Source organism: Trachypithecus francoisi, unplaced genomic scaffold (genome assembly GCF_009764315.1).
Source record: "Trachypithecus francoisi isolate TF-2019V2 unplaced genomic scaffold, Tfra_2.0 Lachesis_group14, whole genome shotgun sequence".
Lineage (NCBI taxonomy): Eukaryota > Metazoa > Chordata > Mammalia > Primates > Cercopithecidae > Trachypithecus > Trachypithecus francoisi.
This window is the reverse complement of record NW_022681459.1, coordinates 54,949,728-54,966,609: the sequence shown is the minus strand read 5'-3', so window position 1 is coordinate 54,966,609 and position 16,882 is coordinate 54,949,728. Positions and strand designations below refer to the sequence as shown.

Genomic DNA, 16,882 nt, shown 5'->3' with positions numbered 1-16,882 from the left:
CTGTGAAGTGTTTCCGGGTCTCTTCTCAGGACAAACCAGGGTCAGGTAAGTGTGGAGAGAAGGAAGGTGTAACTTGGAAGTAGGGTAAGGAAGTGAGCTGCAGAAAGAAGGCTCTCAGCTGCCCTCGGGTGCACCCACATTTTAAAAACCAAGGATCCGCTGTCTGGCTCAGTTGGGCAATAATTACTAATGATTATTTGTTTTTATAAAGCAGCAACCATTCTTCTAGGCCCTTTAGAGTAGGACTTCATGGACAGAACGTTGGAAAGAGGAGCGTAGACACCATGATTGCCGGGATTTTGCCTCCAGGAGTGACACCTCCAGGACTCAGCAGGGGATGAGGCAGGGAGCACAGGGTCTGAGCTCAGGCTGCAAATCTGCCGCCCACTGCAGCTTGACGAGAGGGGAGCTCATGTTTCTGGTGCGGGCGTGTGCTTCTGGGCGCAATGCTTGGTAAAGCCTGCCTCTTTCCAGAGGCCCAGCTGTCTTCAGGGGTGTCCCCATCCTGGAATCGAGGGGTGCCCCCCACCTGGCCTGCAGGCCTCATGTTCCACTTGCTCACTCAACAGTTGGGTCCAGGTCTAGGTGGAGCATTTCCCTGGACAAGATTGGGCCCCTCTTGAGGAGCTGGCAAGCTCATCTCCTCTCTCTCTCTAAGCCCCCCCGGGACACCAGCCTGGGTCTGTGGAGCTTGTGTGGGGCGGGGGGGGAAAGAGCGTCTGTCTGTGGAGCCTCACGGTGTGGGTGTTGACCCAAGCCCCCTCCCCCATCTTCCCGGTGTTAGGGCGTGACACGCCCGGTTGTGGCCATGATTACAATCATCACATCAGCAGCACCATCAGCTTTCGCTTTCCTGTAGGAAGAGAGAGCCGTAGTCTCCTGTTAATAGAATTAGTTCTTTGCTCCTTAGGGGTTGTTGCTTGGGATTCCCTGTTGAGGGAGTGGGGTTTTGGGGCGGGCGCAGGGCCTTGGGGGCACAAGTGACCTGGCTGCCAGTGCCTCCAGAGGGCTCCCCTGACAGCCTTGGGGCCTGTGTTTGTTTTGTGCAGAGCAAGTGCACCGGCACCTGGACCAGCACGAGGTGAGATACCTGCAGTTTGCCTTCCGCTGGATGAACAACCTGCTGATGAGGGAGGTGCCCCTGCGCTGCACCATCCGCCTGTGGGACACCTACCAGGTGAGCTCTCCTTCGCGCCCTCCGCCATGGGGGTGCCAGGAGCCGGGCCGCTTTCTCTCGCCTTCTGCCCTGGGCCTGTGTGCTGCATTCGATTTTGCCCTCAGAACGCTCTCTCCATTGAAATGTGGTCTTTAAAAAGTATACTCCTGGCCGGGCACGGTGGCTCACGCCTGTAATCTTAGCACTTTGGGAGGCTGAGGTGGGTGGATTGCCTGAGCTCAGGAGTTCAAGACCAATCATGGGCAACATGGCGAAACCCTGTCTCTACTAAAAACATAAAAAATTAGCTGGGCGTGGTGGCACACGCCTGTATTCTTAGCTACTCAGAGGCTGAGGCGTGAGAATTGCTTGAACCTGGGAGGCGGAGGTTGCAGGGAGCCGAGATTGCACCACCACACTCCAGCCTGGGTGGCAGAGTGAGACTCCATCTGAAAAAATAAATAAATAAAAATAAAAAGTATATTCCTGGCATGCTTTTTATCTGAGGAGTTGTAAAACAGGGAAAAGAACTTCAGGCCGTTCTCTTTGTGGCTGAGTTTCATTCTGCCTGCATGGTGACAGCAGCCTTGAGTGCGCTGGAAAGTTACATTCTGAGCAGTGTGCTAGGAGGATGCCACGGATGCTGGCGACTCTGCTGTGAGTTTGAGCTGCATCTGCCAAAAAACTCACGCTCGGGACTCACACCTTGTCTATATTTTGAGTTACATATAATAAAGATTTTTTTAAAAATCGCAGATTCAGTGTGCTATGAAATTTCCTACTCTTCATCAGTTCTGATGAAATTCAGTTCTTCAGGAGATTGAGTTTTCTGGAACAAGCCACTTTTCTTCCCTTGAGTGTCCCATCGCTTATTCTAGCACCTTTTCATTTTGTTTGAGATGTTTGCTGAAGCAGAGGCGGTGCTGTGGGGGGTTTCTGCGCCAGCCTTTCATCCTCGGTTACAAATAGCAGGCACCATTATGTGGGATTGGGAATCAAATCTCTACAGAGTGCTAAAGAAAGACGCGTATGGCTGGTTTTCATGCCGGCACCTCAAGAGCTAGGCTTTCTACTGCAGTGAGCACAGCCCTTCGTGGGCTGTGTGATCGGGCTTTGCAGGGGGCAGCCACCCTTGGAGGTTGATGCTGGGCGTTTCCGGAAAGGGGAGCTCTAGGCGGGAGGCTTTTTCTGGGGCTGCTTCGGTCCCAGGCACTGCTTTGGGTCCCAACATTGGTGCCTTGCCCGTGGCTGGGGGTCCCAGAGCTGCTAGGAAGGGCCTGGGGGTCTTTCTGACTAGCTCCTCCCTACAGGGCCTCAGGCTAGATGCATTCTTCCCACAGAACGGGGTGCCTGCTGGGCCTCCATGCTGTCCAGCCTCTTATTCTGAGCCTGTTTTCGTATGAGTCCTCTAGAACGATGCCCCAAAGCTTTGTTCCTGACACCGGTTGCTGGTCAGGGTGCCCCATGGTGGGTGTGAGTGTTGCGTGACTCTGAAGTCCTGTATTTTGACTTTGCTTTTCCTTTGTGCCGCTTGTCTGGTCTAATGATCTCACTACGGAAATTACCACCAGTCAGCAGACTGTCATTTGTGTCTGCGACTTGGATTTTGCTCTTCGAAGTGTTGGGCAGCGACAGAATTTCTGGCCAGCAGCATTTGCTGGGACATAAAGCCTTACCTTGGGCTGTTGGGTTAAAGTAGCTGTCAGTCTAGTGCTATTGATCAGCTCTCTGTCATATGACAGGAAACAAAAGTTAATATCCTGTAAATTGCAAATGCTCTCCATTTTTGCGATTGGTTAGGTTGTTTGAGACCCAGACCTCCCTCATTAAACACAGAGTTCCTTGTAGTACTGTCCCCATTATGAATAAATTAGTTATTAAGTCAATCGCGTTTTTGAGGAGCCAGAAAATGGATCGGCTTGCCCACGGTTCTGCACCACCTCCCTAAAACTCCTAATAGGTATTAAAACTTTAAGCACAATTGTGGCATCTTTATTGAGTTAATTTTCTTGAGATTAAATTTTGTCGTGAATTGACTCATTTGTACCAGGGACTCATTCTTGAACTGACAGTACCCTGATTATAAACCTCTTCATATCTTAAAAATTGGGGGTATTTCTATTTTACAGGGCCAAGTAACCATGAAATTGTATTGCATCTTTTGGCAATGAAAATACATAGTAATCATAGGAAAGCAATCGGGTGATGACGCTCCCCTAAAATGCAGTGTTTATTAGCTGAGCCATCACAGGTTTCAATTACTCTTTAACCCCTGACAAGGTAGCTTAAAATCCTCTTGGGACATGTGTCAATAAAAGGTTGTTTATAAGCACCTATACTGTCCCAGGCCCTGAAATAGATAGTTTATAAAAACGAATGGGGGCATTGTCCTGAGGGTGACAAAAGGCATGGAAGAAGAGCCGATGATGCAGAGAGAGCCCAGATGGAAGAGAGGGGCCCTGCTCCCCCAGGGGCCGCGTGCTCCCTCGTGGATGTGTGCAGTGGCCGTGGGGAAGCCATGGGTGGGCGAGGCAGTCCCAGCTCCTGGAAGAACCCCAGCCCGTGAGAGCCAGTTTTGGGGTCCTCTGTAAAACACGGATGCCACTTTCCCTTTTGACCCCATTTTTGGGCAGCAGAAAAGACACACCCCACCCTCTAGAACCAGACCCTACTCAGCAGATCTCTGCATCTCTGTTGCCTTCAGCAACTCAGTTGAGTAGGCTCCCCTGGGCAGCCGTGGCCCTGCCAGGGAATGTGGTTCTGGGAAGGTGGAGCCGTGAGTCATTTGTGCAGAGACGGCAGCTCCCACCTCCCATCAGCAAGGAGAGTTGCAGGGGCCTCCGCGTGTGGTTGTATTAGTCTGCTCTTGCGCTGCTGTCAAGAAACACCTGGCTGGGCCCGGTGGCTCACGCCGTCATCCTAGCGCTTTGGGAGGCCGAGGCGTGTGGATCATGAGGTCAGGAGATCGAGACCATCCTGGCTAACACGGTGAAACCCATCTCTACTAAAAAATAGAAAAAAAATTAGCCGGGCATGGTGACGGGCGCTTGTAGTCCCAGCTACTTGGGAGGCTGAGGCAGGAGAACGGCGTGAACCCGGGAGGCGGAGCTTGCAGTGAGCTGAGATGGCACCACTGCACTCTACCCTGGGCGACAGAGCGAGACTCCGACTCAAAAAAAACCACAAACAAACAAACAAACAAACAAAAAACACCTGAGGCTGGGTCTTTTGTAAAGAAGAGGTTAAATTGGCACATGGTTCCAGAGAGGCTGTGGAGGAGGCATGGTGCTGGCATCTGCTCAGCTTCTGGGGAGGCCTCAGGAAACCTGCAATCATGGCAGAAGGTGAAGAGGAAGTAGGTGTGTCTTCCATGGCTGGAGCAGGAGCAAGGCGTGAGGGAGGTGCCACGGACTTTTAAACAACCCGATCTCAGGAGAGCTCACTCACTGGCATGGGAACGGCGCCGAGGAGGGTGGTGTTAAACCACTCAGGAGAGTCTGACCGCCTCATCACCGCCTCCAGCATTGGGGATTACAATTCAACATGAGATTTGCTGGGGACACAGATCCAAATGCTATGTCAGCAGTGGTCATCGATGGCTGAGAGCAGGTGCGTGGGGGTGCGTGGAGCTGAATTCAGCCAGGATGAGGGGGGCATCAAGCAGGTGGGGTCAGAGGGCATTGGTAAGTCTGAGAAGTATGGCTCTAACGGGGAGAGGGAAGCTCAGATGGGGGTGGGTGGAACCTGGGGAGGGCAATCCCACAGTGGGCGATCCCTGTGTAGCAGGACGAGCCGCAGACAAAACTCCTCAGATACCGAGTTAAAGCAGGAAGGGGTTTATTCGGCCGGGGGCATCGGCAAGACGCCTGTCTCAAGAGCCGAGCTCCCCGAGTGAGCAATTCCTGTCCTTTTAAGGGCTCACAGCTCTAAGGGGGTGCGTGTGAGGGGGTCGTGACTGATTGAGCAAGCAGGGGGTACGTGACTGGGGGCTGCATGCACCAGTAATTAGATCGGAACAAAACAGGACAGGGATTTTCACAGTGCATTTCTATACAATGTCTGTAATCTGTAGATAACAGAACCAGTTAGGTCAGGGGTCGATCTTTAACTACCAGGCCCAGGGTGCAGCGCCGGGCTGTCTGCCTGTGGATTTCATTTCTGCCTCTTAGTTTTTACTACTTCTTTCTTTGGAGGCAGAAATTGGGCAAAAGACGATATGAGGGGTGGTCTCCTCCTTTACCTGGGTGCGTGAGGCTGCTAGGGAGGTGAGGATGCAGGGCGGCGGCTGACTTGATGGGGGTCCCTGTGCGAGGTTACCCCGTGCTGGGTGTGACTCAGCAGCAGAGGAGTAGCTGGGGTAGGCCGTGGAATGAAAAAGAACAACAGGTTCTGACAGGACATGCAAAGCCAGGTTCTCTTCTCTAAATTCCAGTGACTTCTTCCTCTTGGGGAGCATGCAGGGCTCTGGGTACAGTCTCCCTGGCCTCTGTGGATTGGTGAGTGAGCAGCAGCGCAGCCGGCCTCCTGGGCCTGGGAATTCTCATTTCCAGTTTGGTGAAGGCCCCCTCTCGTTTGAGATGCTCTTTGCCTTCAGGGCCCTGTGTACACCTGAAGCAGGTACTTACGCTGCTCTAGAATAGCTCCTCACACACATCTTGTGCAGGTGGGGAGGGGCTCCCTGGTAAACGGGCAAACAGCTCCACACTTTACGTTTCCTATCCCTAATGATTTGATGCTTTTTTTTCCCTAAGAAAAGGGAATATTTATTTTTGCCAGGTAAGGATTGCAAGATGACTTCATTTGGCTTAAGGCATTTATTAAATTCCTTTCTAGTGACATCCAAAAGGCCACTTGAATTTTAATCATTGCACTTCGACCACCCATATCCCAAAGTGTATCTTTAATCATCAGTGCCTGCGCTCCTCACACAGGGCTGGCTGTAAATTGCAGGGGATGAAAGATGGTGCTTGTCTCCCTGAGCTTTGGATCTGGTCATTCCTCTGCCATTTGTCTCCTTTCCTGAGGGTCATAGCCGCCTCAGACCGCACTCGGTGGACTCCTGCTGAGGGCACGTCCTCCCACTTCACGCCCAAGGGCAGGTGCTGTGGAGGGACTGGAGTGTGAGAATCTGTGGCCAGGACACTTCTATACATGGAGGCTCCAAATTGCCTACTGTTCACCAAACAGATCTGGTTCCATTCAGGAAAAGGTTTATTTGAGTATTTCATGAAGCCCTGGTGGGTCCACGTTCTGTGCGGCGTCCTGGGCTCGGACGGAGGGCGTTTCTCTCCTAGTTCAGTGCTTACCTGTGCATCCTTGGGCAAGCTGAGTTCCCGATCCTCGCCTCGAGGGGCTGCTGCTAGGACTGAGGAAGGTTTTTCCAGTGAGGCTTGGCAGACATTTCCTGTAAAGGGCTAGATAGTAAATATTTTCAGGCTTGCGGGCCATATGGACTTTTTCACAACTTCTCTGCTGTTGTAGCACAGAAGCAGCCACAGACGTGGACAGCGAGTGTGGCCGTGTCTCCGTGAGACTTGCCTACCGAGGCACCAGTGAGCTGTGGTTTGCTCGCCCGCCCTGACCTATAGCAAGTGCCTGGCCCTGCACCAACCACAGAGTAGGCATCAGGCAAGATTGTTTCCCCACAGCCCTTATCACTGGTGTTTTGTCAGCTGTGGTGCTGTACACATTCTGGGCTTTATTGCCAGTCTATCATTGTTCTCCAGTTTTTATAGAAGATGGAACTGGGAGTCTAGGAGCGTGAGCACCTTGCCCAGGGTCCCTCCCTTTCATCCCGTGTCACAGTGGCTTATATTCTGCCCCGCGTGAGGTACTTTGGGCTCCAGGGCCCTGCTGAGGCACCATGCAAATGGGGTTCTGGTCTCTCAGTTACCAGGCTATGCATGGCTGGAGCAGAGGCCAGGAGCCAGGGCTGCCACTGCCAGTCCACCTCTCTGTCCTGGCCAGAGCCCCCATCAGTGCACTGTGGCAGTGGGGGCGCACCATGGCTCCTGGCCTGTGGAACTGGTACCTTGCCAGCCTGTACCAGAGAGAGAGAGAGAGAAAGAATGTGAATGAATGAGAATGAAAATGATGCGGGGACATTGGCACTCAGCGTCGCAGCCTTCTGATTTCCATGCAGGAGGAGCCATCTCATTGTGTTCCTCCTGTGCCCTGTGGGTCTGGCAGTCTGGCAGTGCCATTTCTGAGATACAGCCCCACATGCCAGGACACCAGTCGTGGCAGCCAGGGGCATGGGGCAGAGGTCAGGGCCAGAGCCTCCAAGCATGTTGAATGCTGACTGCCTGATGGGACCCCCGTCTGTCCACTGCTGAGACGGGCCACACAGACCCCTGCAGGCCTTGAGGCGCATCTCCTAGAGGGAGCTTTGATCCAGAAGCAGCCTGTTCTGCTGCCGCTGGTGCATTGTCATGGCACCTGATCCTCGTTCAGTATCTTAGGTGAAATGTCTTCATTTTATTTTCTTCAGCGTGGCCAGTGCAAGCCTCGCCATCCCCGGGGAGGGTGCGTCAGAAGGTAGCTGGAGGTGGGGCCTGCACTTCGCAGATGCCCCTGATATCTCTCAGGACAGAGCTTGATCCTGGCCACCTTGGGCCCCAAATTACTCGGCCCACGTGTAGTTATCAGTATCTGCTCCAGGTAGGGCCCTGTTCTTATCACTCAGGCACAGCAGCGGGAAAGCTGGGCCTGCTGTCGAGGGCCCTTTTCCCAGAGAGGGATCCTGACGGCAAACCAGCAGCATCTCTCAGGCACCTTTCAGGTGATGAGGCCACATGGTGGGAGGCCACGAGAGCCGGTCCCCAGGCAGGGTGGCCATGGCAGGGGGTCCTGAATTGAGATCTGTGCTGCATGATGGGTTCTAGTAGGTTCTACTAGGAGGATGTTTCTTGCCTCGAGTGCCTGGGCCAGGACAGAGCAGGCAAAGGGTATGGGGAGCAGCAGGTGGGCCGGGGCGAGGGGCCCAAGGTCAGCGCCCGGATGCGGCCGCCCCCGGGCTTGCTGGAGAGGCGCAGCACACCTGCAGTGCTCCAGGTGAGAGACAAAGTGTGGTCAGGAAAAGCCGTTGTGGGGACTGAGCGAGTGGGGGCCCTATCTAAGACAGCAGCCCCTGCCACCTGCAATTTCGCAGCCTAACCGGGGCAGTCAGGAAGAATGCAATGCGGGTGCCCAGGTGTGCTGAGGACGTGGGGCAGATGAGGTGTGTTCATCTTCCCGGGGCTGGAGGAGGCTTCCTGGGGAGACATGTGAGCAGGGTCTGGGGACTGAGTTGCAGCTGAACAGAAGGAGGGTGGAAAGGTGCAAAGAAGGTCCCTCCATAGGAAACAGCAGGTGTCCAGGAAATGAGTGAGAGGTGGGTTGCACGGAGGAAGAGCATTCCAAGGCTCTGAAGGTCAGGTGGGCACAGCGTGCTCTCTGTGAGGTACAATTGGGTGTGGCTGCGCCCGAATATTTGGATGCTAGGGTAGGTTCAAGGCTGCCAGACTCAGGTGGGGCCATGTAGGAGGCTCTGCGTGCCTTGCTCAGACGTTGCATTTTATCTGGGGCAGGTGCTGGGGAGGAGCCTGTCTGAGCAGGGTACGGCTCCGCCTTTCACCGTCGGTCCTCATAACAGCCCAGGCAGCTGGGCACTGGGGTTGGAAGGGCATCTCTGAGGCTGTGCTGCCTGGCACTCAGCTCACCCACATTCCATCAGGGCAGAGTAGGGGGCCAATCGCCGTGTCGGTCTCAGGCCCTGCCCTTTCCTGCACCCTTCTGCTCTGTGCCTCTGTCCAGTGCTGCGTCCTGAGAGCCTCCCGCTGGCCCCTGTTGGTAGGGATTTTTGCTGGATGTAAACGATTTACTGGTTGGTCACTCACTTCCTGCACCATCTGGATGTCCTCAGTCCTGCGTTTCCCCAGGAATCCTTTGGACCTGCTGTCCTGGCTCCTTTGAAAGGCTGCCTCGGGTCTTCACTTGCCCTTGCCAAGCCTGGGTGAGGGTGGACTGTGTGCTCCAAGTACCGCACCTGCTGGGTCCTCTGCCCTGTGTGCCAGGCAGTAGCCCTTGGGGCTCTCTGAATGTCCCAGGTGCCACAGCATGGATTCTGTGGATCAGGTGGCAGTGAAACTGATGATCGGGTTAACCTGTTGAAGCAGGAGGAGCTGGTCTCCGTACATCATACTTTCTCATGAGCCCATTAAGATTTGAGGTCCTAAGCTTTCCATGCCTGCCCGCCCACAGGAAGTAGGCATAGATCACTGTCAGCTGGGGAGGGATTTTGAAATGAGAATATTCAGCAGGATGTGGCTCGCTGCTGCTATGTTTGCAGGGAAGAGCTGGAAGAGGGGTGTATCTACTCCTTCAGAGTGGCAGTAAAGTTGGTGTCCTGGGGATTTAGAGCTGTATTTAAAGACGTGTCTGGAAAGTCCTTAGCGACTTTAAGCTTGCTTTCTCCATGTATCAATCACGTTGTGTTTTATCAGAGCATATTTGGGGCTCGAAGGCTGTGCAGGAGATGGTTTCTTCCCCCTGTAGGCCTGGCATGCTCCAGCACCTTTGGACAGGCGTGTGAAGGCCCTGAGGTCTGGTCTGGGCGCCTCCAGGAAAGACTGAGTCTCCAGGTGGGTGCTTGGGACCCCTGTCAACCTCCATGGCCCTTCGCATGGGGCGGTCTCTCCTCTCTTTGTGGACAAAATACAGAGCTGTGCTTGGAGCAAGAAAAGTGGTTTGTATAACGTTTTTGGCCCTGATCTGTACATTTATGATAGGTAAGATCTTTGTTCTTTCGGAAAAGTTACGTGATGAGGATTGTGAACCGCATGCGGCTGCATGGTACCCGGCTGCACATGTGGCTCTGTGGTCACCATCCCCTTGGACTCTGCGGGAAAGCGTGACGCAGAGCCACAGACCCGGCTGCGCTCCTCCGTGGTTTGGAAGTCCCATTAATGCGTCTTCTCTCTGAGAAGTCAATCTGGGCCTCCCCACCCCGCAGACGTCCAGCTCCCTCCCGGAAGCGGTCGTGCAGAGGTGTCAGGCGGCACTGTGGTCATCGATAGTGGGTGACCGATCTGAATACATTTCCTTGTACTTGCTCCAAAGTAGACAAGAGTCCTTAGCCAGCTCCAGAGTTTGAATGGAATGGTAATGACATTTCTTAGGGAGAAATTAAAGAGTTCTTTTTTAATAGTAAAAACAGGCAGCAAAACAGGCTCTGTTGTTAGCAGGTTAGCGTTCTGATGACTCTCTTCTCCCATTGTGTTCATTTCTTGCTCTCCAGTCCCTTACTGAGGCCCCACTGTGTGCTAGGCCTTGAACCAGAATGTTAAAACAGCAGCTGCCCACCATGTGGGGGACCTGCTGTGATCTCCAACCACAGCAGCCTGTGAGCAGGCCAGTTACTGCTGTTCCCCCAGGAAGCTGCTGCTCTGCCTTGGTGTTGGCCCCAGAGTCCATGCTCCTTCTGGTGGCTGCAGCCTTGTCTCCACGTCCTCCCCACACTCAGCACTGCACCCCCACAGCACCCCCAGCCTCTGATTTTCGGAGGTGAGTGAAGAAAGCAGCAGGTCTTAGTGGGGACGGCCCTGGGCGGAGGTGGAGGTGAGAAGACCTGGGCCAAGGAGGTTCCCAGCCGTGGGCCCTGGTGATGGGGAGACAGGGCCAGGGTCCGTCAGATGGACTGGCTGACGCTCCCTGGGCCTCAGGAGGTGAGGTGTGGTCCACCTTTGGATGTCTGTGTGTGTGGGTACACAAGGCCTTGCCCCCAAGGAGGGTGTCCAAGTCCAAGTACCTTACAGGTTGCCAGGAGGGTCCCCGAGTGGGACAGTGGACTGTTTCTGACAGGTCACGGCTCAGGGGATGGATTGGACAGTCCCTGCACCACACTGTGCAGGCTTCCCTCTGAGATGTGCTGCTTTACCCTTGTGGGGGCATCTATAGGTCACGGGCCTGTGGGGTCCCTGGCAGTCTAGGAACACTTTGGGTCCCCGAGTCCCTGTACCTCCCTTAGCGACTGGTCAGGATTTGTGCTGGGGGAGCGCCCAGGGGGACACCCATTGAGTGAGGGTGTGGTAGAGGCCAGCTGGGGAGGGTTGCTCGCACCTGGCCCTGTGATGGTGTGGCCACGGGAGGGAAGCCAGGGACACAGTGCCACTCACATTTGAGAGCTGGGCCCTGGCGTGGGCCTTGGACTTGGTCTTGGTGGGACTGGGATCTGTGGGTAGAAAGAACAGGGCTGAACGTGAAACGTACCTTTCTGTCAGAGCTGCTGCAGTGATGGTGCGTGGGCCCCCGAAGCAGTGCCTCCTCCCCGCACTTCTCCAGATTTTCACTGAGGAGGAGTCAGAGAGCCGTTGATGTCTCAGTTGATCATCTCCAGGGGCCCCTCTATCTCAGAGCCCTGGATCCCCTCAGATCCCAGACCAAGGCTGCAGGAAGAGCCGTGTGCCAGGTGCAGGGCCCGTGCAGGGAGCCTGGGGGCTTGTACCCCAGGAGTGTGAGAAAGGCTGGCGGGGCTGCCGCACTCCAGGCCACGAAGACTTTACTTTCTAGGGGCATTTTTGCTAAGCTTTGAGATGATGTATTCATTGATATTTTATCTGCAGTGTGACCTTCGCATCTTGTCTAACTGCTTTAGGCCCCTTGTGGGACGAAGCCCCAGAGGAGGGCTTGACTTCGCTTGCTGTGAGGATTTTTGTTTCTCCTGATCTTAGCCTGTTCTTAGTGCGAGGGTGTGGCGGAGGAGGGCTCGGGGACCTTCCCTCCCTGCTTGGAGCAATTCTGTGATATACCAAGGCCAGCCCTACCCTCTCGCTAGAAATGCATGGCCCGGGAAGATTTCTGACATGATTAGAAAGAAAGGAATACACAAAGCCTGTTAATGCAGGCTGCATATTTTTTTTTTTTGAGACGGAGTCTTGCTTTGTTGCCCAGGCTGGAGTGCAGTGGTGTGATCTCGGCTCACTGCAAACTCCGCCTCCCGGGTTCACGCCATTCTCCTGCCTCAGCCTCTCGAGTAGTTGGGACTACAGGCGCCCGCCACCACACCCAGCTAATTTTTTTGTATTTTTAGTAGAAACAGGGTTTCACCGAGTTAGCCAGGATGGTCTCGATCTCCTGACCTTGTGATCCACCCGCCTCGGCCTCCCAAACTGCTGGGGTTACAGGCGTGAGCCACTGCGCCCGGCTGAAGGCTGCATATTAAATACTAATCATACATTTTTAGGAAAATTATTGAATCGTATCTTTGTGGCCGGTGATTGAAATCATAGTCCTAAAGAGTTGAGAGGATCACCTGCGCAGGGCAGTGTGCTGGGCTTTGCTGAAGGAGAGGGGTACAGAGGAGAAGTTCTTGCCTTCAAGGAACCAAACGCTCAGCACAGCTAGTTGCTGGGAATGGGTGGAGACAGCCCGGGGTGGGGCGGCGAAGGAGAGGACCCAGAGAGGGGTAGTCCTGGGGCTGTCCCAATCCCGGGCAAGGGGCCGGGGCTTACTGCCCCATGTTGGAGCCACCAGTGATGGTGACTAAGAGGTCAGGCCTGCAGTTTGATGGGACTTTGAGAATGAACACTCAGTGGACCTCATCCTTGATGGTGGAAGAAACTTGTCCTGTCCTGTGTGCAGGATTCAGAGCTGGGGTCTTCAGAGCCTGTCGGGTGCCCTGGAGGCTGTGCGTTCTCCAGGCTCCTGCTGTCTGCCCCCACTCCTTGCCTTTGCTGGAGCTGTGCCCTGTTTTCCGCTGCAGACTCTGCTCCCATCTCGTTGTTGGGTTGCCCACGGGACTTCTGCAAAGCTCAGAGTTGACCCCAGCCCAGAAGCTAAGGGCAGCCCCTCAGTCTTTCCACACGGCCCCCTCCCCAGACCATGTGGCTGGGTGTCCTCTGTGCAAGTTGCTGTTCCTTAAATGAAAGGAATAAGAAAAAAGCCAGAACAGGGTCCCAGTGGAGGCCCAGGTGCCTTCCCGTCCGCCCCGGGCTGCCCCGGCTCTGCTGCTGGTGCTGCATTTGTGGTTCCTGGGACTCAGCTCGTTGGGTGTAGTTGAGAGAGGAGCCCAAGCCTGGGCCCTGCTGCTGAGAGGTGTGTGTGGACCCGTCTTCTTTGTGACGTGTGGTTTCAGGGTTTCACAGTGCAGGAGGGCTCCCCTCAGAGCACCCCCTTAGCACTTACTGGGTCAGCCCAAGCCCAGGATCACCCACGGTTGCTGTCAGGTAGGGAAAGGGTGGCATCCAGCCTGAGGTCAGGAGGTAGAGGATGTGTCACCTTCCAGGACAAGGTGATCAGGCCCCAGCACATCCAGTTCCTATGTCACTTGCCGAGACGGTGCTCAGGAGTCTCTGGCCAGGGTTCCTGGTTGCAGAGGTCTCCTTGGCAGGCAGAGGACAAGGAGTAAAGGATGAAGGGCACAGCAGCCTTGCCTTCCAGATGTTCATAGTGGCTGCCACTGGGCCTGAGGAGCATGGGGCAGACAGAGCCATGGGAAGCACTTACAGCTCCCTGAGGCTGGGCCTGCCCCACCAGCTCCTGTCCCTCTCTCCCTCCCTCTGCAGTCCCCTGTGCAGGCCCCTCCTCCAGTGCTTCTCTTGGTGAACGGAGTTTGCTGTGTTCCTGTGCAGAGTGGGACGGGGAAGGGCTGACTTACTGTTGCCCAGCTCTGGGGGGAGGTGAGGCACCTGCCGTGCCATAATCAGGAGCAGTGTGGGGGTGAGGGACCCTGCACGGGGCCCTTTGGACATCGCGGCTCCCATGCAAGGGCACTCCTGACTGCCCACATGCACCCTGGATTCATAGGTTCTTCTTTTAAGGTCTGGTGTAGCCTGGTAATTACTTTCATTTTTATGTGTTCTGGAAGAAATCCAAAAAGGAAATGTTAACCTAAGAATCGCTTTCAGGAGCTTGGCCTTGTGTGTCCCCAGCCTGGAGAGTATTCTCCAGGTTTCCAGTCCAATTTTCTGTGACCTTTCGTTAATGGCCGGGAAGAGGAGGCCGGCGCTCTGCCTGGGTCCCCAGTGTGGCACTCACAGCTCTGCCGGGCACACGTTGCGCTCTTCCTTTCCAGGCCCTACACGACCAGGCTTGTGATATTAGGACGGTGTCCGGGGCCAACCTTGGGCTTTGCGCCACTGCTGCAGTATTGACATTTCCCAGTATTCACCTCCCAGCTCCTGGGCGAACCTCTTGGTACTTAATTGTCGAGCACGCAGAAGTGTGGGAAAGAAGAACAGGCACTGGGTCTGGGTTCATGTCCACATCAAGGTCCCCCGGGCAGCGGGACCTTGCGCAGATGGCGCTGCTTTGCATAAACCTGCAGAGGCGACGCACTTCTTAGCTGGCCTCCTTCACTGTGTTTTCTAAAGTGTTAATTTGTAAAGTTTCATCATGAGAGTACATGTATATTCTGAAACTTTGAATATATCCAACCCAACTTAAATGGCCCCCAGTGGAGCAGGTGTTAGTGTCTCTTTTCCATCCTTTTCTACGAGTGTTTTGTAAAACATAACACACATCAAATAGTACATAAAATTCTCTCTGCCTCTGTCACACTGCCCGGTCAGAACGCTTTCTGTGTGTGTTTGGAGTTTTTGTAGCTAATGTTTGCATAATATTCTGGCCTGTGGATAGATTATAGTCTACTTAAATGTGGTGGGTGATTTTTCAGTGTAATTATGACTGAGAGATGATATGTTTGTGCTTAAAGCTTTTCCTGTATTTAGAAATCGTCCCATAAGAGAGATGTTCAGGAGAGGGGCTGCAGGGTGAATGGGTCCTCCGTGTTTGAGGAACTTGGTGCACACGGCCAAGTGACCCTGGGGCCCACTGAGTTGGTTTGCCGGGCAGCCAGCAATTTTGTGAGAGGGGGCATTTCTTTTTTGAGAGGAGTCTCACCCTTGTCCCCCAGGCTTGGGTGCAATGGCTCGATCTTGGCTCACTGCAACCTCTGCCTCTGCCTCCCAAGTAGCTGGGATTAAGGCTCCTGCCACCACGCCCAGCTCATTTTTCTATTTTTTAGTAGAGTCAGGGTTTCACCATGTTGGCCAGGCTGGTCTTGAACTCCTGACCTCAGGTGATCCGCCCGCCTCGGCCTCCCAAAGTGCTGGGATTACAGGTGTGAGCCACCACGCCTGGCCGAGAGGGGGCATTTCTTTACCCTCACAATCACTGGGCATTTCCTTGTTCTTGCTCATTTGATTAAGCAGTAGACAGAAACACCCTGATTCTATTTTTATTTCCATGGCTGCTATTTAATTTCAAAAGTTTCCCATGTTTTTAGCAGCTGGCTGTGCTCTGTTTTTTAGGTAACCTTTTACTTCATCTGTGGTGTCTTGGTGGGACATTTTAAGCTTGAGAGATTCCATTCAGTGTGTTCACTGCAGCCAGCGTTCGCTTGGGACCGCGCGTGAGGCATCTCCAGGCACCTCTTGGGCCTGACTCTAGGAGCTTGTCTTCTGCACAAAATACAGAGTGGCCACAGGAGACAGCTTTGAAGAGTAGCCAGAGATGGGTGGGGCCTGCAGTCAGATTACAGGCCATGTGAGAGACTCAGGAAAGGCCTTGTGAGGGCAGAACCTTGGGGTGGGTGGGATGAGGATGAAGTGCATGGCAGTGGAGGTGGGGGGTGGTGAGGACAGCCTGGGAGGAGCCGGTCTGTCTGCCGTGCCATGGGCAGGTGGACTGGGTTCCACTCTGACCCTGGGTGGCAGCTGCTGGTCACAATGTCGCTGGATGAGGAGGATGGACACACCAATGCTGTGGAGGGAGCAGGGGGCGGCGGGGCAGCCGCGGGGACCTTTGCAGCTGCCTGGGGATAGCAGTGCTCTCTTTGCTAAGGAGACCCTGCCTGGGGTGGGGGCTCTGGGACTTCCCCAGGGGGTTCCATGGGTTCTGCCCTGTGGCCTGGCAGGTCATGTGGGAGGCTGGGTCACTGCAGGGACCTCTCCTCCCTCAGGGCTGGAGATTGTAGCAAAGGAGCTGAGGGAGGGGGAGCAGGGAGGAGTTCCCACCTCGGCTTCAGCAGAACATTCCAGTAATCTTGTTGTCTCTAAATACATAAATCCTCCAGTTTCCAGACTGAAGCAAATTTCCCTATAATTCTATTTATCAAAGAAGGTACCTGGTTATAGATAATTAACTACAATTTAACCTTAAAATCTTTGTAAGATTATTTTTTTTATACTCCTGAATGCACACATTTGGAAAATACTGTCTTTCCAACCTTAAAGAGCGGTCTAGTTCCGGAATTACGGTCTTCAGCTGTGCGCTGTGGTTCCTCCTGGACTTGCTTTGATGCCGACCCTGGGTGCTGCAGGGGTGGCTTAGGGAACTGGGAGCTAGCACATCCTTTGATCTCAAAACGCTCTTCCCGTGGAGGCCCTGGTGATTCTCCTGCAGGGCTGGGCCAGCCGTGCTTTTCAGGTCCCCTCAAGGGGCTGGCCCCGTGCCAGGCTGTGGAGCTCTGGTAGGAGCAGGTGGGCCAACCTGGGCAGTGAACCGTGGCCGCTCGCCCGGGGTAGGGACAGCTGGTACCTCCCGACAGCCCCGGGACTGCTCCTCTCCTGCTCCTCTCCCTCCTCCTTTCCTTCCTCCTTTCCTTCCTCTCGCGCTCCTCTACTCCCGCTGTGTTCTGTCCTGAGTGGAGAAGAGTCCTTTTTTGCTTTGTATTCTGGGAGTACGTTTGTTTCAGCAGTGCTCTCCCGGCCCGCTGCTGTTCCAGAACCTTGCCCTGAAAGGCGGTCG

The 16,882-nt window shown here is 54.4% G+C and overlaps 1 protein-coding gene across 5 annotated transcripts in view; it reads left to right on the top strand.

Annotated features, from left to right (window-relative positions):
• Positions 1–16,882, top strand: part of TBC1D22A (TBC1 domain family member 22A) — a 407,988-nt gene that overhangs the window by 273,019 nt on the left and 118,087 nt on the right. For all 5 annotated transcript variants that reach the window (XM_033233545.1, XM_033233543.1, XM_033233544.1 and 2 more), the window contains exon 11: positions 1,050–1,177. In XM_033233545.1, the coding sequence (XP_033089436.1) occupies positions 1,050–1,177 (128 nt within the window). The remainder of the gene's footprint in view (positions 1–1,049; positions 1,178–16,882) is intronic.